Source organism: Podarcis pityusensis (genome assembly GCF_964106645.2).
Source record: "Podarcis pityusensis genome assembly, chromosome: 18".
Classification (NCBI taxonomy): Eukaryota; Metazoa; Chordata; class Lepidosauria; order Squamata; family Lacertidae; genus Podarcis; species Podarcis pityusensis.
This window is the reverse complement of record NC_138043.1, coordinates 491372-513210: the sequence shown is the minus strand read 5'-3', so window position 1 is coordinate 513210 and position 21839 is coordinate 491372. Positions and strand designations below refer to the sequence as shown.

The 21839-nt window shown below is 52.2% G+C and overlaps 1 protein-coding gene across 2 annotated transcripts in view; it reads right to left on the bottom strand.

Annotated features, from left to right (window-relative positions):
* Window positions 1-21054, bottom strand: part of ARHGEF18 (Rho/Rac guanine nucleotide exchange factor 18) — a 54233-nt gene extending 33179 nt beyond the window's left edge. The window contains exons 1-10 of one of the 2 annotated variants that reach the window (XM_080988728.1): window positions 20868-21054; window positions 12462-12601; window positions 11498-11991; window positions 8084-8297; window positions 7716-7833; window positions 6571-6628; window positions 6038-6082; window positions 5742-5822; window positions 5515-5620; window positions 4721-4877 (exon numbers count right to left, since the gene is read on the bottom strand). In XM_080988728.1, coding sequence (XP_080844854.1) covers window positions 4721-4877; window positions 5515-5620; window positions 5742-5822; window positions 6038-6082; window positions 6571-6628; window positions 7716-7833; window positions 8084-8297; window positions 11498-11991; window positions 12462-12476 — 1288 coding nt within the window. In that variant the 5' untranslated portion in view covers window positions 12477-12601; window positions 20868-21054. Of the gene's footprint in view, window positions 1-4720; window positions 4878-5514; window positions 5621-5741; window positions 5823-6037; window positions 6083-6570; window positions 6629-7715; window positions 7834-8083; window positions 8298-11497; window positions 11992-12461; window positions 12602-19538; window positions 20412-20867 lie in introns of those variants that run through there. The other variant, XM_080988727.1, reaches the window with a different exon arrangement.
* Window positions 21055-21839: the final 785 nt, after the last annotated feature.

Here is a 21839-nt window from a genome sequence, read left to right as displayed (position 1 = left end):
AGGACTAGGAACTTGACTTTCTGCATCTGGGAAAGCCATAGGCTTTCCAATCCTCATTTTTGATGCATGAGGACTAGGAACTTGGCTTTCCTCATCTGGGAGGGCCACAGGCTCCCCCTCCTCATTTCAGATGTAAGAGGACTAGGAACTTGTTTCCGCAAGAGGACTAGGATCTTGACTTCCCACCTCTGTGAGAGCAACAGTCTCCCCCATCCTCGTTTTAGGCACCAAAGGACTAGGAACCTTCCCCATCTGGGAGGGCCATAGGCTTCCCCTCCTCGTTTTAGATACAAGAGGACTAGGATCTTGACTTTCCCCATCTGGGAGAGCCATAGGCTCCCCCTTGTTTTAGATGCAGGAGGACTAGGAACCTGTTTCCTCAAGAGGACTAGGAACTTGACTTTCCCCATAGGCTTTCCAATCATTTCAGACGCATGAGGACTAGCAACTTGATTTTCTGCAACAGGACTAGGAACTTGACTTCCCACCTCTGCAAGAGCCACAGGCTTCCCCTCCTCGTTTTAAACGCATGAGGACTAGCAACTTGACTTTCCCCGTCTGGGGAGCCATAGGCTTTCCAATCCTCATTTCAGACGCATGAGGACTAGCAACTTGATTTTCTGCAAGAGGACTAGCAACTTGACGTTCAAGACACCCGGCTCCATGCAGCTCTGCACACACAGAATAACACCCCCCCCCCTCGTTTTGGGGGCGCGCATCGCTTGGCATAACAGCTTGACTACCACTGACCTCTGACGTCATCAGAAGGGGCCAGACGTCATCGGGAGGGGCCCGGCCGTTCAGGCCCGCGTCGCCTACCCGGCTCTCTCTCAGCGGGCGCTCCTTCTGCCGCCCCGAGGAAGCCCGACCGGCGCAGCCTCTTCTTCTTCTTCTTCCTCCTCCTCCTCCTCCTCGCTAAGCCACTTCCCCCTCGGCCCTCCATCTCGCGAGACTTCCCCGCCCATTCCCGCAGGCTCTCGCGAGGCGCGTCTCCCCTCAGGCCACGGAGAGCAGGGCTAGGTCGGCCACGCCCCCCACCCGAGATCTCGCGAGATCCCACGGCTAGCCTTTCGAAAGCTCCCGCGGCTCGGTAGAGAGAAGCGGAGGAGACGCTCAAGGTATCGCGAGACTTCGCCCCTGCTGCTCCTCCCGCGACGGTTGGTCGCTATGGCAACCGCGTCGGCCTTTCGAGGTCTTATATTTTTGGCGGGCAAAATGTGTGGAAAATAATGCCGGCAAATCACATAATAATATCGTGATAAAACAACACACGCTCCTTTTGCTCGCTACTTTATAGGGTTTTTACATTCCCCCCTTCATTTTATTTTATTCTATTTTAATTAATTTGCATTTTTTTTTGTCAGTGCAAAATAAAGGGGGGGAGAATACGTTTCATTTATTTATTTGTGTTTCAATTTCAATTTATTTCACTTTCATTTATTTGTATTTTATTTGTAGTTTCCGCCGACTATTTATTTATTTATTTATTGAATATATATATGTATATATATATATATATCCTTCAATTTTTATTATTTCCGCACATCGCCCCTTTGTAAAGCTGCTTTAGAGACACCGGAGGATTAAGCGGTACATAAAACAGCTTGAATTAAGTGTAAATCCGTGGCTGTGATAATTTAATTCAGTATTTAATATTAAAGTTAAAGGCAGTTTGACAGGCTGCCTTTGAGACACTAAAGAAAGCTGAGGTGATTTTAAAGAAGGATTGCGAATTTCCCTCAGTGTTGTCGTTTTATCTCCTCACAAAACGCTTTAAGGGATTTTTTTTAAATTACCATTTTTAACAATCAGGCCGTGTCTAAATTTTATGAAATTTATATATTAAAAAAACACCCCACACAGAGCTTGGTTTTAACGGAGGAGGAGGAGAATGCAGACGTGTTTTATATCCATTTAATATACGCGAAATAATTTTTAACCACACAAAATTCAAATTTTATTACATTGATTAAGTTTAAAGGCAGTTTGACAGGCTGCCTTTGAGGAAAAAAGAAAAGCTGAGGTAATTTTAAAGGAGGATTGCGAATTTCCCTCAGCGTCGTCGTTTAATCTCCTCACAAAATGCTCTAAGGGATTTTTTATTATCATTTTTAACAATCAGGCCGTGTCTAAATTTTATTTTATACATATATATAACACCACAAACAGAGCTTGGTTTTAACGAAGGAGGAGAATGCAGGCGTGTTTTAGATCAATTTAATATAGGCGAAATTATTTTTAACCACACAAAATTCAAATTTTATTACATTGATTAAGTTTAAAGGCGGTTTGACAGGCTGCCTTTGAGGAAAAAAGAAAAGCTGAGGTGATTTTAATGTTTTAGTGTTTTAACATTAAAGTCACCTCAGCTTTAAAGTCAAACCACCTTTAAACTTAATGTAATAAAATTTGAATTGAATGTTCGCCTTCGGCTGGCGTCTTTCTCCAGCAAAGTCCTGAGGAAATAAATTAGCATTTTAGCAGATCCATCTAAATTCTACTCAGAAATTAATAGTCATGATCTTTCATTGCTCTGAGTATAAAACCTATTTCCCCTCGGATTTAAATTAAATTCTATGAGGTTTGGTGTTTTATGCTTGAACTGTTCGGTTCACAAAGTCTGATCAAACGTTAAAAAACCACTCGATTTAAAAAATAAATAAATGTTTGGCTTGGCTAACAAATATTTGATTTTTCCATTATTTTTTTAATCAGTATTAATAATTGTATTATAAATTGGTATTGTTATAATGATATTATTGGATGGTAATTGAAAACTACTAAGGTTTTTAAATTTTATAATTATTAATTTTATTTTTTAATATTTTTAAATTAGATATTACAATTCAACACATTTAACATATAAAAGAGAAAAATAAAACACAACTCCCCCACTCTGTGACTTCCCTCAATTTCTTCTGGTTCTTTAACTATTTGCTACTTCTGCTGAATTTTTGTCTTATTTTTAATCTTTAAACTTAATGCTCTTATCTTCTTACCATTTTTATACCCAATTTTCTTCAAATTACATCTTGCATTTAATTCATTTCCATATTGTTATTTCTTAACATTTTCTTAGTTGTAAGTTTTTACAATAATAATAATAATAATTTAAATTTTATTTAAATCACTGTTAATTCGCATTCAAAATATTACAGCCATTGGTTTCATTGAGCTGTTTCAAATTGTTTCCAATGCTGCAGCCTTCGGGCAAACAAACAAATAATATTATTTATGTGTCGCAATGTTGGGGGGTTGGACTAGATGACCCACAGGGGTCCCTTTCTCCCAATCCTATTCCAATTCTGCGATAGAATTCTGCGCTCAATCATTCCATTTATTTCCTCTTATTTGTCTCCCTAGCTGCCGTTCCCACGCCTAGAAGTCGCCCGGATGAAGCACAGATACCAACAGAAAGGCTTTAAGATGTGGATTCATGGTGGATGGTAAGTAGGGTGAATAAAAATCAACGATTTTTTAAAATAATAATTTTAAAATCAGTTTTTTTCTGGGTTAAATCAGGGGGGGGTTTCTTTTAAATCGGATTTCAAAAATAAAATGCTTTTGGAGGAAAAATCTTTCTATTTAAGTTACATTATAGACCAAAGGCTATTCATCAGGAAATGAGGATTTGTTTAAAGTTTTTCATGTGCGCTAAAACTCAGCCTAAGCTTTTTTTTTTAAAAAAAAAAATCCATTTAACCACATCAGTTAACAAACATGGATACATATGCTATAATATTATTGTTTTAGTTAAATAAACTGTTTGAATTGATACTAAGGAAATAAAGTACAGCAGAAAAGTTGTCCAAATATAAACAGTTAACTTATTAAACCTCACCACAGTTTCATAATTATCTTTCAATGTATTTCTAATAGTATAACCAAATCTGTAATTTTTGATATAACTGTAAAAACTACTCTGAAAATTTATTATTCCAAAAATGAAACCTGAAAATGAAACCTGAAAATGAAACCTGCATCTGCTATTAAGATTATACCAGCAAGGCGGAGTCTTTCTGTAAAAAAAGTGATTTAAATCAACTTTTACTGACTAGTGATTTAAATCAACTCTTACTAATGCTTTAAATCGTGAATCAAATCAAATCCACCCAGATGGTAAGGCAATATTTCAACGGCTGCCGGCTCCGTTAACCCTGAAATTTCGGGCAGAATTCTGCGCGTGTTTTGTGCTGAAAACCTTGCATTTCATGAGCCTCCCCTCCAAATGGAGAAATTGGCGCAGCAAATCGGGGTCACAAGTTAATTAATGCCGGTCCTATGATGGACTCCAAACAGGCGCCAATTTTTTGTGCCGGTTTTGTACTGCCAACCCCACATTATGTGCCGCCTCCCCACCAAAAACTGAGCGATCGACACTCAAACTGGGGCCACAAGCAAATGGCCCCCAAACCCAACCTGGCTCCAAACCGGTGCCAGGGTTGTGTGTGCTGGGTTTGGCGCTGTTTTGTGCTGCTTTCCGTGCCACCCCGCAAAATCGATACCCAAACCGAACCTGTTTCCGGTTGGCTGCAAAACTCGCAGCTTTGTCCGAAAGCAATTCTGCCCGTGGCTGGGAATCGCATGCGAAGAGGGAGAGGAGTTTGTAGGGAGCAGGTGCCAAGCCAGGGTGCAACGGTGCCCGGGACCCACCCGCCCCGCCAAGCAGGCATGCGTGGGCCAGGGGAGCCCCCGGTGACCTCGGGGGGCCGCTACTCACTCAAGCACTGCAGCCCCGCTTTGTTCAGCAGGCTCTTGCCGCAGAGGGAGCAGCAGGCGGCGGCCGAGAAGGCGCCCGGCGTCAGCTCATGCCCATGCAGTGCCCGCGGCCGCTCCTTCACCTCCACCGCCTCCTTCTCGCGGCCTTTGATCTTACCCTGAAAAGAAGAGCGGAGGATTCAGACCGTGGGAACCACCCGGGACAAACGCAGGCAAGCTCAGGTCCAGGGGCCGGAGGTGGCCCTCCCCACCTCTCAGCCCGCCCCCCACCTGCCTGCCTTCTTGCTTACAACCGGTCAAGGAGGTGACCCTCCTCCTCCAGCTCATTGCTGCCCCTTGCAGAACTCAAGAAGGGGGGGCAAAGCTAGAACTAGTTGGCTCCACCTCTCGTTGCCTCTGGCTCCGCCTGCTTCACAAGCTCCAATGGGAACCAACCGCCACTGCCCTTTGGGAAAGTCTTAGCTCCACCTCTTGTTGTTTCTAGCTCCACCTCCCTTCGAGGCTCCCTGCTTTCCCAATGGGCACCTGCCACCACTGCCTTTCAGGGAAGCCTTAGCTCCGCCTCTCCCTGCCTCTGGCTCCGCCTCCTTTCTGGGACCAGTCGCCACTGCCCTTTGGGGAAGCCTTAGCTCCGCCTCTCCCTGCCTCTGGCTCCTTTCCAGGCTCCCTGCTTCCCACCCCGCAAATCTCCCGTGGGACCCACCTCCACTGGTCGGGGGTGGAGCAGGAGAGAGCTCTCCCTCCTGAGCCAACCAGCAAAGACCACCCAAACGTCCCCCCAGCTCTGCCCCTCACCTTCTCCTTCTGCCACGATCCAGTGACCCGGTTGCGGAGGTTGCTCAAGCGGCGCCTCACCTTGGTCCCTTTCTCGGCCTTGTCGCTCTTCCCGCTGTCTTCAGTCCTGGGTTAAGAAAGAAAGAGCGGAGGGTGGTTCAGGGGGCTCGTGTGAGCTTTATTAAATTAATTCCTTACACCTTTGGAGCACGCTACCCCACCCCACCCCGCAAGAGTGGCTCACTCACTCGTTAGACAGGAACTCGAACCAGGTCAGGTTCTGCGGGGCTTCGCCGTTGCCTTCGGGGGCGCACAGCCCGTGCTTCGCCCTGGAACGGGAGCCAGGCGTGGAGATATGTCAGGAGGAGGGTGTGTGGCTCCTCTGAGCTGAGCGTCAAAATAGTGGCTACGAAACAGAGATGCTTCAGGGAGCAGGCTCAGCCCAGGGGCTCAGAATCTGGGGCCTTCTGTATTCTGCATTTTCCAGCCACCCCCCTGTCCCACTCTGAGATGATGATTCATTCCCACAACCCCCAAGACTCACCCGTGGTACTGAGTCAGCTCCTTCAGCACCTGTTGCACCATCAGCCTGTTGTTGAGAGAAGGGATAACGTCAGAGACAAAGGCGGGGCGGTCTGAGGCGAGAATTGATGCCCGTGTCATGTCCATCTGCCCCCCCCCCGCCTTTGTCAGGGGTGCAGCTATGTCCACAGCCCTGGATCTTTTCCTGGGACCCATGGGCAGCTCAGCTGGTAGACCACGAGACCCTTCATCTCAGGGTCGTGGGTTCAAGTGCAAAAGAAGATCCCTGCATTGCAGGGCATTGTACTAAACGACCCCCATGGTCCCTTTTCAACCCTGCAATTCTATGGTGTAAATAAAATACATCAGGCCAATTTTCCCGGCGGGAGATTCCTCACAGCTCCGTTTCAAACGGACCTGGGTCCTTGCGGGAGGGGGCTCTCCAGTTCTGCCCTACGCAGTGCTTCAGAGCAGACGGTGGTGGAAGTGTTTGGGGGGGCACCCTCAGAGTCTGTGGGGTGTGTGAACTGGGGGCAAAGGGCAGAGGCCACTTACACTTGCTCCGGGGCTACCTGCTCCTTTTCAATCAGCTCCAGCACCGGGGGCGCTATCCCTGAAATGCAACACCAGAAGCAGCAACATTTATTCACTGTACTTTCCCATGTATATTTGGGGGGGGGCACAAATTTAAGAAAATGGGGGGAGATGGCACAGAGTTGTTGAGCTTTATGGGGGGGGTTGCGGGTCACTCACCCGCACGTGTTAAAAAATCCGCCTCTCGTCTGTCCCCTTGCCAGCAGAAGCTGCCAATAGCACGCCCAATAGCTGCTGACAGCCGCGGCAGCAGCCAATTAGTTATCCACCCTATGCACTATCCATGTATAAGATGACCCCCACTTTTTAGCTTAGTTTTTAAAGAAAAAAACCTAGTCTTGTACATGGAAAAGTACGGTACTTATTATTTGAAAAGATGGATAAATTGATCACATTGTAAAATGATCAGCCTTTGTGTTTTGAAAAAACAAAACCACAACAGCCCCACATCCTGATTTGTCTGCATGAAAGTTTGCGGCGGGGCGGGGGAGGCATATGGATTACATGAGGTCTCGCACTTCTTGAGCATCCGTTCCGACTTACTTGCACAGGGAAGTTAAAACGACACGGCATCAGAGCAACGTGCCATCACCCCCACATTTTCCTGTGCAACTTCTTGGGAAAAGAGAAAGGGAGGCTGATATATTTTTGGGGTGGGATAGGTGCGGGAATGGGGTTATTGCGCCAGATGGCCAAAGCAGCTTTGATCAAGCAAGCCAAATTTGCCGCTGTGTGATTTGCATCCCCATCCACAAACACGGTTTGGTGTTTCATACTGCAAACTTCCCTATGGTCCTTGGATAGAGGTGCGTTATATACATAAAATGAATGAAATGAAATAGCAGCAGTCTCCAGAAGGGCCCAAGAATTCCAGCTCAAGGCCTATAGACTCCCTTGGATGGTTTCGCTGTAGGGAGAAGCCTGAGAGAACCTCTCTTCCAAAAACAACTTCTAAGGAAAAACGGAGAGATCCCTTTCTTTGGGTCTGGACCCATCAGCCTGCATAAATGAGTCCCACCAAATTTGGGGCAGGACAAGAAGCCCCCTCCCCCTCCTGTCACTGTGCCTGCATGCAATAAAGACCATGTCCCACAAGGACCACTGACCCATGGTGACCGGAAGCGAGACCTCCAGGCTGCGGGACATGCGCAAGGAGGAGGCGCCATCGCAGGGGGCCGGGACAGACTTGGACCTCAACCGCTTCCCTCCACCACTGCTGAAACCCTGGGAAAAGCAAAGGAAGAGGAGGAGGAAGGAAGGAAGGAGATTCTGTTAGCATGAAGGGCCCCATAGGGCTTTGAATCCTATTCCCAAACCATCCCCAAACCACAAATCTGGTTGAATCCCTTTCCATGGAAAACTTCATGCTGCAAAATAGTATTATTATTAATTATTATTCTTATTTAATACCTGGAACCTCGTCTCGTACGCCAGATAAGTCTCTGCGTTATCGCTACCACCTAAGGCGACTCACGTCTTTGCCAGGCTTCTGGATGAGGCCCAGGTCCAGGCGCAAGGGCTCGATCTCCACTTTGATCACTGTGCTGCTGCTGCTGCTGCTGCCGCCACCGCCGCTCCAAGCTGCTAGTCCTGCTAGAGGCGCGTGTGGTGGATCGGGAGGCGGCTTCTCCTTTTCGTCCTCCTCCTGCTCCGCGTCGCTTCCCATTTCGGAGGCGTCCAGGCTGAACCTGGTTGTTTTGGGGAAGGAAGGAGAGGTTTGGTGGCTGTGCGTCACAACGAGGGAAACTGCAGTTAGGAGTCACCGATATCCTCCTTGGGTTCGTCTCATCATCTGTTTCTGAAGCCATCCTAGTCAGAGGTTCCCTGGGGGAAGTGACGAGTCCTGACTCTCCCCACCCCTTACAGCTCCTTGCTCAAGTTTCCCCATCAAAATTTCAGACTCGACAGCCAGGGAGGCAAAGCCCTCTTTGAGGGATGAGGGATGGGGGAGGAATCCGACCCGGTTCACATTTAAAGCCGGGATGATCAAATCCACTCTTTCCAGAACACCGTGAGCACCGAAATGCAGGACTCCCTCCACAGTCCACACTCCTCTGAAACCTGTGAGGCCGTTTTCCAAGCAGAGAACCTTTTGTGGAAAACGGGCATATTGGAGAAGGAAGCTGGCATGGAAATGAATATGTTGTTAATGGAAAATAATACACAACAATGCATTAGAGGAGGAGGGATAGCTTGCAAATAACGTATACAGTCACCAAAGAAAGTGCGTATTGGCAGAATTTGCCCTAAAATGAGGATTTATAAAGAAATGCAGGGAGCTTGACAGAAACTGGCAGAAGGAAATGTACGGATACTTCTACCCCTTTGTGCTCGCTGGTGAGGGCTGGTCAGATGTGGGGCAGGGAGGTGTTCCAGCCCCCTTGCAAAAATAAAATAAAAATCATCTATGCTCAAGTTTGGCTCAGGTTGCCACCAGTGTTGCCCCGTCTGCCAGGCCTCAGACACAAGCAGCGCAGCTCCTGCCCCTTTTCGACAAGAGAACCCTGCCAAGATCGCCAACAGAGATTGTTTCCCCCACCCCCACCCTGCCCTGGCACCTTATATGGAGGGGAGAGTTAAAAATAGCCCCTCTCTCGCCTGGCCGATCAATAGTGCCCCTTCGGAGCCGCAGGGGAGGGACATCTCCCCGCGAGAGATCTGCTCAGCCGCAGCCTTAAAAAGGGTGGCCGCCTGGCATCAGTTCCGTAGCCCCGCGGAACAAAATGTATTTTTAATTCTCCTTTGCAGGCCCTGCCAACGTTTCCACTCTGCAGAAGTGGCAGGGCAGGTTTTAAAGCCCAAAAGCTGTCTCTGTCGCTGGTGCTTGGCACCCTAAATGAGATGGCTTTTGAGCGGCGTCACTTTGGGAATGAGAAACAGGAGCCAAGCAGGCTTTGCGAGGCCTGGGGTCACCGGAGCAAACTGGGGGCACTTGACAGAATATGCAGGCCGTTGCCCAAGGCAGCTGACTCAAGGGCACATGCCGTGGCAAGGCAAGAGCTGAGTAGTGGCATAGGCAGGGGTGGTCAGGTGGTGTCGGAGAGGCTGCAGGATCAGGCCAGGGGCCCCTCTAGCCCAGCAGCCTGTCCTCACAATGGCTGACCAGATGCCCCCATTCCCAGCTAAAGCACAAGAGCAACTCTCCCCTCCAGCTGATATTCAGAGCCTTCCTGACTAGCGGCCATCACTAGCCCTCTCCTCCTCCAGGAATTTGTCCCATCCTTTTTAAAAATCCATCCAAGTTGCTGGCCTTCCTTGCCTCCTGCGGCAGGGAATTCTGTGGTTTGGCTCCGCGCTGCATGAAGAAGAACCTTCCAAAATTCACCTTCACAAGTGTTCTGAGAGAGGGAACAAAGGCTGTATCGGAGGTTGAACAGGTTGCCCCCCCCCCCCCAGCACGCAGGCCCAGGAGTGCGGCACAAAAACCTCTCCTCTCCACTCCGAGGACAGATACAAGGAAGTCAGGCAGATGGACCAACAGTAGAGGAGAAGGAGAGCAGGCCTGACTCCAATGGCTGCGGAGGAAGTCACTGGCCGAGTGTAAAAGGCGCCAAAAGCAAACTTTTTGAGTTTCCTGTCTCTCTCAGCTTCGGAGGCGCCATTACAGCTCCTTGCTTAAGGAGCCCAGGTACGCCTCTGAGAGGGAGGAGACGTACCTGCCTCCACTTTCTGCATGCCTCACATAATTTTATAAACTCCTGCCATGTCGCCTTTTCTCAGGTGGCTTTAAGAGGAAGGGACGCGTTCGTGGCAGTCGCTCTGCCTTCCGCAGTTAATGCTTCTGGATAACAAACTCTGGAAACCACAGGAGGGGAGGTTTCACAGAGGCTCTCCTGGCCTCCTTGCGGGCTTCGTGTCAAGGCATCGGGTTGACTGCTGTGATGATGCGCAGGGTGGGTCAATGCCCTTCTTATGCTCACAGATGGGGAGATAAGAGGGGCTCGGCCGCCATCAGGGATCCCCATTTCCCAGCTGCAAGCTCAGCACCCCACCAGGATGCAGCAGCTGTCCAGCCTCCCCTCCTCCTTCACGTCAACTGCCTTAGGTTAAAAGAGTCGAGCCCAGAAAGGGCCAAACCGCCTCCCAGGGTCGTGGGTCTGATCCCCACATCGGGCAAAAGATCCCTGCACTGCCCAGGATGAGAAGGCGCTCGCAGTTCCTTTCCAACTCTGCAATTCTGTGGTTCCCCACGTTTTTCCTTCTCCACCAGAAGGAAGCCTGGATGAGGGCTTGCTTGTACCAGCCTGGCTGCGAGGCCAGGGAGACGGGGCTGTAGACCCACTGGCACAGAGCAGACCCATTGACTTCCATGGAGAGATGACTAACTTAGGCCCATTAACTTCAGCGGGCCTGTTTCCAAGTAGAGGCGAAACCATGGGAGGAGGAGGCTTCTTCCCGCCCCCCTTCCACTGTTTATTTTTTGTCTGAGTGGAGCTATTTTCCCACAACCGCACAGCGTCCGCGAGGCTCTTCAGGATGATGAGAAGCAGCATCTTGACAGCAGGTCAGAGAGAGTTGGGGAGAGAGAGAGAAAGAACAGAGACCGTCTCCTTTGTCAAGGCTGCCCCAGAAAATCTCATGGAAGAAAGAAACACCCGACAGAGCCAAAGGCTCGGCCCAGGCAAGCCTGTTCATCTGAACACACGCAGAGTGTGTCCCTGAGCAGAAGGCTCCAGTAGGGGTGGCTTTCCCCCAACTCTTCCGACCCGCTGAATGGCTCCTTCAGGCCTCACTATAGAGGATAATTTCACACTTGGGGAGCCACTACCAAAAAGGCCCTGTTGCAAGTCAAGGCCAGCTGGGCTGCCCCTGGCGGTGCCACCCCCAGCAAGGCCTCACCAGCCGGTATGGAGAAGGGGTTCTTTGGCATGACCCTAGCCAGACTCACCTGCGCTGGCCGTCCGTCGGAGACAAGGGGGCCTCCCAGCTGTGCCTCCGAGAGGTGGACATGGACCGGGCCAAAATGGGAAATGCTTCCGTGCCCTCCAGGGCAGCTCCCGACTCTTCCCCGGAGAAGGCCCCCCGGCCCCCGGCTCCGCACGAGCAGGCACAGTCGGCATCCAGGTAGTGAGGTGTTGCGTCCAAGCTGGCCTGCCCCTCGGGGCCACAGGGGCAAGGAGCCTGGGGAAGCACCCCACCGTGGCCCCTGGGCCTCTCAGCCAATGTGCAACAGCCGGCGGCTCCCCGGGATGTCCGTTCGAGGGAGAAGGCCGCTGCGGAAGCCGCACCACCAGCCACAGCAGCCTCCATGGGCGGCCAGGAGAGTCCCAAGTCCCTGTAATACTCTGAGCCCTGCAGAGCCGAGTCTATCGAGAGGAGGTCCTCCGCACTGCTGTGGATTGTGCCCGGGGAGGCGTCCTGTTCTGGAGAGGAGGCATCCTCCTGCCGAGAGAGAGGGAGGGAGGGGTCAGAGTGGCCTACCTCGCAGGGGTGCTGTGAGGGTGCTGCCACCCTCAAGCTCCCTGGAGGGATAGAAAGGCAACAGAGACTGGGGCCCAGTAAATATTATATTTATTACATTTATTTGCCACCTTCTTCACTTGGGAGTTCCCCAGCTAGTGCCTCTCACTATTCCTCTGCCTGCAACCAGTCCATGATGCTGACTGCGGGCTGCTTTCTGCCCCCTCGCTCTGCCCTCCGTCCGGACAAATGAGAGACATCCCTGGAGCCCAGAGGCACATCTCAGACAGGCAGAAACTCTCAAGGAGGGCTGGCAAGAGGCATGGCCTGGAGGGGAGGCCGACGGGTCCGGCAGAGGGGGTTTCAAGGACCACATCCTGCTCCCAGGCCCAAGGCTCCTCGCCCAGGCAACGCAGCCCACTGCTGGGACGGATCCCATGGTGCTTCCTTACCCTCTCTTCCGCCATGCTGCCGAAGAAGACCTCATCCTCCGCAGTCAAGGACGGGGACAAGGTGTCTGGGCTGCTGCAACCTGAGGCCGGGGTGGTCCGGCTGCCGGGGAAATCCTGCGCTGCCGGCTTGCACTCAGACCCTGAAGAGGAAAGAGGGAGTTAACTGCGGCCCCCATGAAAAAGCATCTCCCACGTCCGACCGAGCAAGGAGTTTGTGTCCTCCATCCAGGCCAGAAAGAGACATTCTCGATGTTCAAGGGCACTTTCCAACCGGACAGAAACACTCCAGGAAGATGGGGAAAGGGTGTGTGGGCCAGAAAGAGGAACCCGGGGGCCGCATTCAGCCCCTGCAACTGAGATTTGCCACCCCTGGATTAAGAAAAGCACGGCAGTTCATACATCCCACGAAGTGTGCTTGCAAACTCCACGTCACACAGATTAAGACTCCAGAACCTTTGTTCCAGACCGTCTCTCCCTCTACATATTTTTTTCTTTCTGAGCTTCAACTGTACTCCATTGCTGTGCCAAGCAGGCATAACTGGAGGCAGGGCCGAGGGCCACCTTTTCAGAGGGGCCGCTTCCCAGTGCCAGCCTCTTCCCCACACGCCCTCCTCTCTGTCCGGCTTCCTCCCCACCTAGCAAGCCTCCAAGGGGCTCTATTGCTTTCCCACTTGCAGGGAACCTTCCGGCCTCCTCTTCCCCTCTGCCCACCCGAGAGGAGGGGCAAACAGCTCTTGTCTGAAATGAGACCTTTGGAGAAACACAGTGCAGCACTAACTGTAGGCAGAACCTGAGCCCTTCTCCCCTACTATCCGTTGCCAGTAGCCATTGACAGCCCTTCCCACCCCACCCCGTGACTCGCAGTAGAGAGGAAACAGAAGTGGGGGCAAGAAGAACCACCCCGGAACTCTTGCAGCGTGGGAAGTTGTTGGATTTCAGCAGGAAGGTACGGGGCATGAGATCCACCATGAATTTGCCCTCTCCTCTTTAGAGTTTCCTGTGGTAGGGAGTTCCACAGCTCAGCTCTGTTCACAGAAGAGCAGCTGTGCTTGCAACTGCTGCTGTTTCAAGTGAGAGGTGGGGAGAAGAGAAACACCCGGATGTTTTGCAGCCCCAGATGTGCTGTCCTAGGCTCACCCAGGCCCTCTCTAGCATTGATCCATAAACCTGAACCTCCCCCCACCCCACCACCCGAGAGATGGGAGATGCTCCAGCCTCAACACTCGATAAATCAGGCCCTGTGGGCTCCGGGACATGCCGTGCGCAGGAGGGGCAGCTGCTTCAAGGGGAGAGGAAGCGCCCGAGGCTTCAGGGAGACCATTTTAGGCAATGTGCGGGCTGCCATGGATGAGAACACCAGGCGCTCTCGTTGGCTCGTTCTCACACGCAGCACCAACAACAGACACAAGCCCCTCTGCGCGTCTGGTCTGCTTGGCAATCCCCAGTTAGTACCATGGAGAGAGGCAGTGAAGGAGCACCAGAGGCAGGAGGGGATGGGGAGACCCCCCTCCTCCATCAAGGAAGGCCAGACAGTTCACCTCTGGCCTCACCCGTCCCTCCAGACCAGGTGGAGGAAGGAGCTGTCAAACTCCAGCTTTTTTCTTTTCCACATTTCTGCAGCAAAATCCTTGTGAAGATGCATTAGCATTTTAGTGCTAAATTCTCCCAATAAGCACCTTTTTTGGGGGCAAACCGTTTTGTAGAATCACAGGACTGTAGAGTTGAAAGGGAGCCGCCAAGGGTCATCGGGTCCAACCCCTGGCAAGGCAGGATTCACAGCTAAAGCATCCTTTGACAGGTGGCCACCCCAACCTCTGTTTAAAAACTCCAAGAAGCAGACCCCACCACCTTCCGAGGGAGCCTGTTCCACTTTTGAATGGCTCTAGGAGACACCATCACCGAGAAGACCCTCTGCCTGGTTCCCTGTAGCTTCACTTTTTGCAATGAGAGAACCGCCAGAAGGCCCTTGGAGCTGGACCCCGGTGTCCAGGGTGGAGACGCTCCTTCAGGCTGAGGCCATTTAGGACTTTCAAGGTCAGCACCAACACTTTGAATTGTGCTCGGAAAAGCACTGGGAGCCAGTGAAGATCCTTCAGGACCGGTGTTGTGTGGTCCCAGTGGCCGCTCCCAGTCACCAGTCTGGCAGCCATGTTCTGGATTAGCTGTTGTTTCCGAGTCACCTTCAAGGATAGCCCCATGTAGAGCACATGGCAGTAGTCCAAGCGGGAGATAACCAGAATACGTACCACTCTGGCCAGACAGGGAGCAGGCAGGTAGGGTCTCAAATGGAGCTGGCAGGCAGCCGCCCTGGACACAGAATTGACCTGTGCCTCCATGGACAGCTGTGAGTCCATAATGACCCCCAGGCTGCACACCTCATCCTTTAGGGGCACAGTTACCCCATTCAGGACCAGCGAATCCCCCACCCACCCCCTGTTCCCCATAAGCAGTACTTCTGTATTGTTAGGATTCAACCTCAATCCATTAAGTTGCCATCCATCCTTCAATTGCCTCTACCGGACCTTCACCACCTTCAATGGTTCCAATTTACAAGAGATGTAGAGCTGTGTATTATCCGCATACTGATGAACACCCAACCCAAACCCCCTGATGATCTCTCCTAGTGGCTCCATAGAGATGTTAAAAAACATGAGGGAGAGGATGGAGCCCTGAAGCACCTCATAAGTGAGAACCCAGGGGTCTGAACACTTATCTTCCGACACCACTTTCTGGACACGGTCCAGGAGGAAGGAGCGGACCCACTGCACCACAGTGCCCACCCTGGTCCTTGCTCCAGACTGCCGTTGTTTCTCAAGAGGGAGTCAGGAAGAAACCAGAACCTCGGAGCTGCACATTTCCAGCAGATTGTGGCAGCAGATCTGCTCTGTTTAAAAACGGGTGAGCACAAAGAGAAGCAAAGCCTTTGCAGCTGAGAAAGCGACAGGGAAGTAAATGCATCAAAAAGCGTCTGGCGGATCGACAGGAAGAGCTCTAGGCAGCCTGCAAGGCAGTCAGGATGAAATGCTCTGGTGACACCTCCCGCAAGCCAGCCACAGCCTGCAGGGCATTAGGATGGAGGGCAGGTAATAAAAGGCAACGTTGGTAAAAATAAGGACAACAACAAATGCTGGATCAAGACCAGACACGGGAGGAGGCCCTTAATGGATCTTTTGCTTCACAGGCCAGCAGCAAGCTCAGGTTGTGCAATCAGGGGTGACGTGGGGACGCCTTGCGCAGCGAAAACCCACTTCCTCCAAAGGTCCTTCGGAGGGTGGGGATTGTGACGAGGAGGGCGGTGGGGAAGTTGCTCCGGGGCATCGCTTGCCTTGCAGCAGCCACCGCCCCATCATCTCGCCTCTCCGTTGCGTCCTCTAAGTTCCCCATAAACAAATGGGAGGCAGGGGAACGCTCCTTAAATGAGTGGACATCACCCTGCAAACAAAACCTGTTCAGCAGCCTATTCAACAGAAGTGCGCGCACCCCCCCCCCCAATAAGGCAACCCTTCCCACCCAACTTTCAGTACCATGTTGTCCAGGGCCGGGTTTAGGTTGGATGAGGCCCTAAGCTCCTGAAGGTATATGTCCAGCTGTCCTTTGTCAACAACAAATTGTCACTGTTCTTTGTGTTGAATATATGCTATATGGTCATTTATGGACCTAATAGGTATCTCAAGCCATTTGCACATGTTGCCGTGCAACCAGTCCATGCAGAATGTTGGCACCCTATATATAGAAAGGGGCAAAGCAGGGATATTTGAGGGAGCAAGCTAGCAGGCGGGGCCCATGACTCACATCCTTGGAGCCTACACAACACAAAACACTGTTGCTGTAGGTAGGTTGTTTTTTTTAATCTTAACATTTTGGAAATGTACATCCAGTCTTTCTTCTTCCTTTAAATTTTTTTTGGGGGGGCCCTAAGAGAGTGGGGCCCTATGCTAGAGCTTGTTGAGCTTATATGTAAATCCGGCACTGGTGTTGTCTCCTGCAAATGTTTTGGGGCTCCTGCACTTGGCTCTGTCCTTCCTCCGTGTTTTGAGGTGTCTGAACGCCACTTGCTGGGAACTTCAGAAGGGGGAGAGATGCTTCTGGGCTTCATCCCTTTGGGGCCTCTGGGCGGCCACTGCGAGGATGGATGGGGGGGCATTTGGCCTGATCCCGTGGGCTCTTCTGACTCTCATTCCCTGTCGCTGCTGACTTCCTGAAACTTACCACGCCACAAGAGTTCCAGTTAACCTGAATTTAATTTTGTGCCCCGCTTCCTTTGCTGTGTAGCACAAGAGTTGACCCCTCCCCGGATAGCAATAGGGTGGCAACCTTGGGGAAGCAAACTCACAAAGCGGAACAGCTGTGTGGACGGCCCACAGATCTTGCATCAGTGAGACACTGCAGAATGCAGAGGATCTGGAGGGGAGAGAAGAAGGAGGGAGGCACAAGGGGTGTCTGCCCACCTCCCCTCTCAATGGGGAGTTCTGCCTCTTTCCCAGATTCCTGCCACCTTGTCCCTGGGCTGCAAAGCTCTCCCAGCACAGAGCCCTTCGGAGCCCTTCGCCTCCCGAGATGTGGCCTGCACACCCAGGAAAACAACACCCTCCCAGGCCCGCTCATTGGTTTACTTCGGTTTATGAGTCACTTCCCATAAAAGACATCCCAAAGCAATTAGCAATAAAAATCCTTAACAACAGATGCATCTATATCAACAGTATAAAACCGGGCATAAAAACAACCTGAACCAGACAGAAACCAGGACGAGAGCCTCAGCTTTTGAAGCCTTCTTGGAAAAAGGACAGTCTCAAAAGTGCAGAAGGGGATCCTCAGCACACGCACCCCGAGGCAGAATGTGGCCCTCCAAGGCTCTCTGTGCGGCCCCAGGAAAGGGAATGCAGCCCACAGACTGGAAATGGGCCCATTCTCCTCCCGTCCACAACCCGATTCAGCAATGGCTGGGGATGGGTGTGCGTGCTCAGGTCAGCGTTCGAATTCAGCCAGGAGCCCCAGTGAACAACGTTCAGCCCCTCTCCCCAGCCTGGCCTTCCTTCATAGGTCTGTTGTGAGAATAAAACTAATGGGGGGGGGGGGAGGCCCCTTTGGAGGAAGGTGTGGGGTGCGAATCTATCAGGGCACCCTTAGCCTCTCTAGAGAAGCTGGGTGCGTGAATCGAGAAGGCGAAAGGGACAGGCCAGATGGTTTCTCCCTGAAGGAGCTGCGGTCCTCAGACCACCAGCCCCACCCAGCTGTGTACTGTCCACACCGGCTGGCAGCAGCTCTCCAGTCTAGCCCTACCCAGAGAGGATTGAACCCAGGAGAAGCATGCGGCTGAGACATGGTCCTTCCCTTTACAATGAAGCAAGTTCTCATGACTCCGAGCAAAAGTCTGCATTAAATGCAGGAAGTCAGCAAACTCGAACCTGTGGCTTCAAGTGACAAGGAAGGAGATTCCAACTAAACATCAGGAAGGACTTTCTGACAGTCAGAGCTGTTGGACGGGGGAACGGTCTCCCTCGAGAGGTTGTGGGTTGGACGGTCATCTGTCGTGGATGCATTAACTGAGATTCCTGCATTGCAGAGGGTCTCTACAATTCTGTGATTCTGATTCCTCCACGGAGCCTCCATGGGCAGAGCCAGCCTACCTTAGAACAGTGGAGAACCAGAGTGGGAAGAGGCTGTTGCTCTCAGGCCCTGGCTTATGGGGGCTTCCCTTTGGGGGCATGTGAGGACAGGCTGCTGGACTAGGCGGGGGGGGGCCGTGGCCTGATCCAGCCGCAGGGCTTTTTGGAAAGGTATTAGAGAAATTCGCAGAGGATAAGACTGGCTATGGCGGTCGGAATCGCAAGCAGTGAGAGTTGCTGCTGCTGCGCTCAGTCCTCCTTGGGGACATTCTTCCCCTGGGGACTCACGTCTGGCCATCACGAGGACAGCAGGCCGGACCCCATGGGCCCCCTTTGGCATGACAAACATCCTGCTTCAGGACGCTTCCGATGTTCTTAATAAGCTCCTGGGGACATGAAGCAGATCCTGCAAATTGCCCATCTCCAGCGGTGAACCATAAAAGGCTATGGCTGCAGCACGGAAGCAGAACGGCCTCTGCCCCAGGGCCCAGGCGCCGGGTAGCAGCTCTCCAGGATTTTGGGCAGGGGACACCCGTGAAAAAGGTGCTGGTTTAAATAGGGCCCTGGGGAGCTGCCTCCTGTGGAGTCAGAGCCTTGGTCTGCCCTGACTGGCAGCAGAGGGTCAGGCAGGGGGTGGAGATGCCATCATCAGAGCCTGAGCCTGGGACCTTCTTCCTCTTGACAGCCAGCGATGGGCCTTTCCTTGGAGGTTTCAGCCCCGCGGCAGCGACAAAAGGATCGGTTCGCTCAGGAACAGAGGAAGCTGCCCTGAACCGGTGCCAGAGCGCAGGGCCGCCAACACTGACTGGCAGCACCGGGGCTCTCCAGGGAGAGAGTCTTGAGCTACAACACCTCCCTTTGCAAAAGACAGAGTCAAGATTTGGGGGCGTCAGAGTAAAACGGGGTCCAGGAAAAGGAGTTGAGGCACAGGAGGGGTTCCTGGCTACCTGGAGAGTTTGGCCCCTGCCTCAGACAGAAGCAGCTGGTCCTTTGAACAGGGCAGGTGGAGGTTCAACAGGCACAGCCCAATCCTGCCAGCTACACCCAACCCACATTTTATGCACCGGTTATTTATTATGGCAATTTCCAGCCTGAAATACCAAACCCGCTACCCCCGGGGTTACGGCATACTGTAGAACTCCGGGAACAATGTAAAAACCACGCAGCATGCATGTCGAACCAACCTTGCCCCTAATTCTGCAGGCAGAAATAGCAGAGCAGGTCAACAATTGATTAATGGGGTTGCATCGATTCATTCAGCGGAACCCACTTCAAAGAGAAGTCTCCTGAGGCCGGAGGACCCTCGCTGTGCCGCCCCTTCCTCCTCCCTGGAAGCAGGAAGCCCTGGGTGCTGGCGGGGGTCAAAGCAAATCCTAGCACACACCCGCCCCCCGCCCCACTCTGCCGCCCTTTGCAAAGGCAGCCTCCACCCCACCCCACCCCGCTTGGCGTTGCCCTTTGGCCAGGTTACCTCGCTTGAAGGACCACCTTTTCATCCATCGCCTGGAGAAAGACGGCCAGGAGTGGTTGAGGAGCGAGTCGGCCATGGGGGGGCTTTGCAGGGGAGGCAGGCGGAGAAGAAGCTGTGAAAAGAAAGGCAGGAAGAAAGGAAGAAAGGAAAGAAAGAAAGAAAGAAAGAAAGAAAGAAAGAAAGAAAGAGGGAGGCAGCTTCTTCCCGGGGAAGCCAGGGAAGGACTGGGAGAGAGGAGACAGGCAAGGACTTTGTCAAAGGCATCAGCTGATGATGGAGGAGGAGGAGCACAGGAGTAGAGGCAAGCCGGCCGCCTTGGCACCTGCTCGGGCGCGCCCACCGGAGCGCACAGGCAGCTCTGGAGAGGCAAATCTGGATGCCCGCTGCCTTGGCATTTTGCTTAACGCCCTCCAGTGAAATCCTGCGTCTTTCGCCCTCCGTGCACGGCCCTCGCATTGTGAGGATGGGATTTCCAGCCTTAACTCGGAACCCCCGTTTTCCTCCTGGCACGAAAGTGGCTCAGAGCGACTTGGCGAAGCCTCGGGGATCAGCGCACAGCCAAGAAATACCTGAACACACACACACACGCAACGTACACACCTCGAGCCTGAATAAAAGGCAGGCTTTGTAGTGGCTGCCCCGCTTAAAGGGGGCACTTCGAAAGCCAGAGGGTGTCGCTGTCACTTTGGAAGCAGGGCCGGAGGGGTCAGGAGACGACTCTAGGGCACAGAAGGGGCAGGTCTCTCTTCACCCATTTCATCCATTTGTTAAATTCGTGCCCTGTCGTCTTCCTTCCCAGGAGCTCGAGGCGGCCTGAGCAATTCCCCTCTTTCCCATTTTATCCTCCCAACAACCCTGGGAGGTAGGTCAGGCAGAGACTGAGCGACCACACACACACACACACACACACACACACACACACACCCCGCGCCAGGCTACCACCCAGTGGGGATGTTGTTCTGTCTTGTGGAATAGAACCTCCCTCCCTCTTCCAAAACTTGGGTTTGGGGGTTGTATGGACTTTCTTTGAGACCGAGGCACTTGGTGAACCTGGAGAAGGGCGCTGGGAGGTCTGCTGGGGCGAAAGGGGGCCCTGCCCCTGCCCCACCCAACCTCCTTCTGCCCCCAGCCGGTTCCCTGCATCGCCTTCTTCCTCCTGCTGACCTTCCTCCCTTTAAGACTGTGGCAAAACTTGCAGGAGGACCAGAAGCGTCTTTGCTCTCTCCTCCTCGCTCTCTCAACCCCGCTTCCCTCTGCATTTTAACATCCAGGCTGAAGAAGCGTTCTGCTGAGCTCAGAAGCTTGCTCTCTCTGCGGGGGCGGACTTACCCAGATTCTCTTTCTCCTGCTTCCTGATGCCTCTTCTCTCGCTGGGCACTCAGAGCAGCCAAAAATAAAATGAAATAAAGGCAGTTGGCTCGCTAGGGTAACCAGTTCGAAACCAACCACTTCCTTTTCTCTTAAGAAACCTCCTCCCATCTCCGGAAGATGAGACTGACTCACCCCTTCTTCATGCCACTCGCTTTCTGCTAATGGTCCTCCCTCCTTTTGTGGGGGCCACAAAATATACAGACAGCACCTTGTACGGAGTCCTTGGCACCCACCTTGCTCAGTATTGCCTGCACGGACTGGCAGCAGCTCTGCAGGCTTTCTGAGCGACTTTTGTTACCAGGTTTGTTAACCAGGAGAGATGCTGCCGGCCTGTGCTGACAATCCTGAGCTCGATGGGGGGGGGATCTGCCATGGTTTAAGGCGGATTCCGATATGGAATGCTGTTTGGTTTCAGTTAACGAAGTCTACATACCGCTCAATTGCAATGGAACTGCTAGGTGGTTTTTCAGGGAATATTAAAACCATCAATAAAAACCAGCCAGCAGCATTTAAAGATACTCCGTTAACGTTAACAGGCACTTATGGGGTACTAATAGTAACACCTTGAGTAGCTCAGTCCAGGGGAGCATGAGGCTATTGATCTCAGGGTTGTGGGTTTGAGTCTTACCGTTCTATGATTCTGTGAACTTGGCCCGGCAGCAAATGTGCAGATCTCTGAGCCACAGGCGTTACAGGCTGGCAAGGCCTCACTCTTGCCAGCAGCAGCACTGCATCTAGCTACCGTTTGCGGGAAACATAGCGCAGGGCCACTTCAGGACTCGTCAAGGTGCCTGGCAGCCGCCACAAACGTATCTGGGCACACAGAGCAACTGCTAATGTACCTCCACTTCCCCCTTGTGCTAAAACTCACAGAAACAGCCTTTCTTCAATGGGGCACCCTCCAGAGCTTTGGAGCTCCAATATTACACA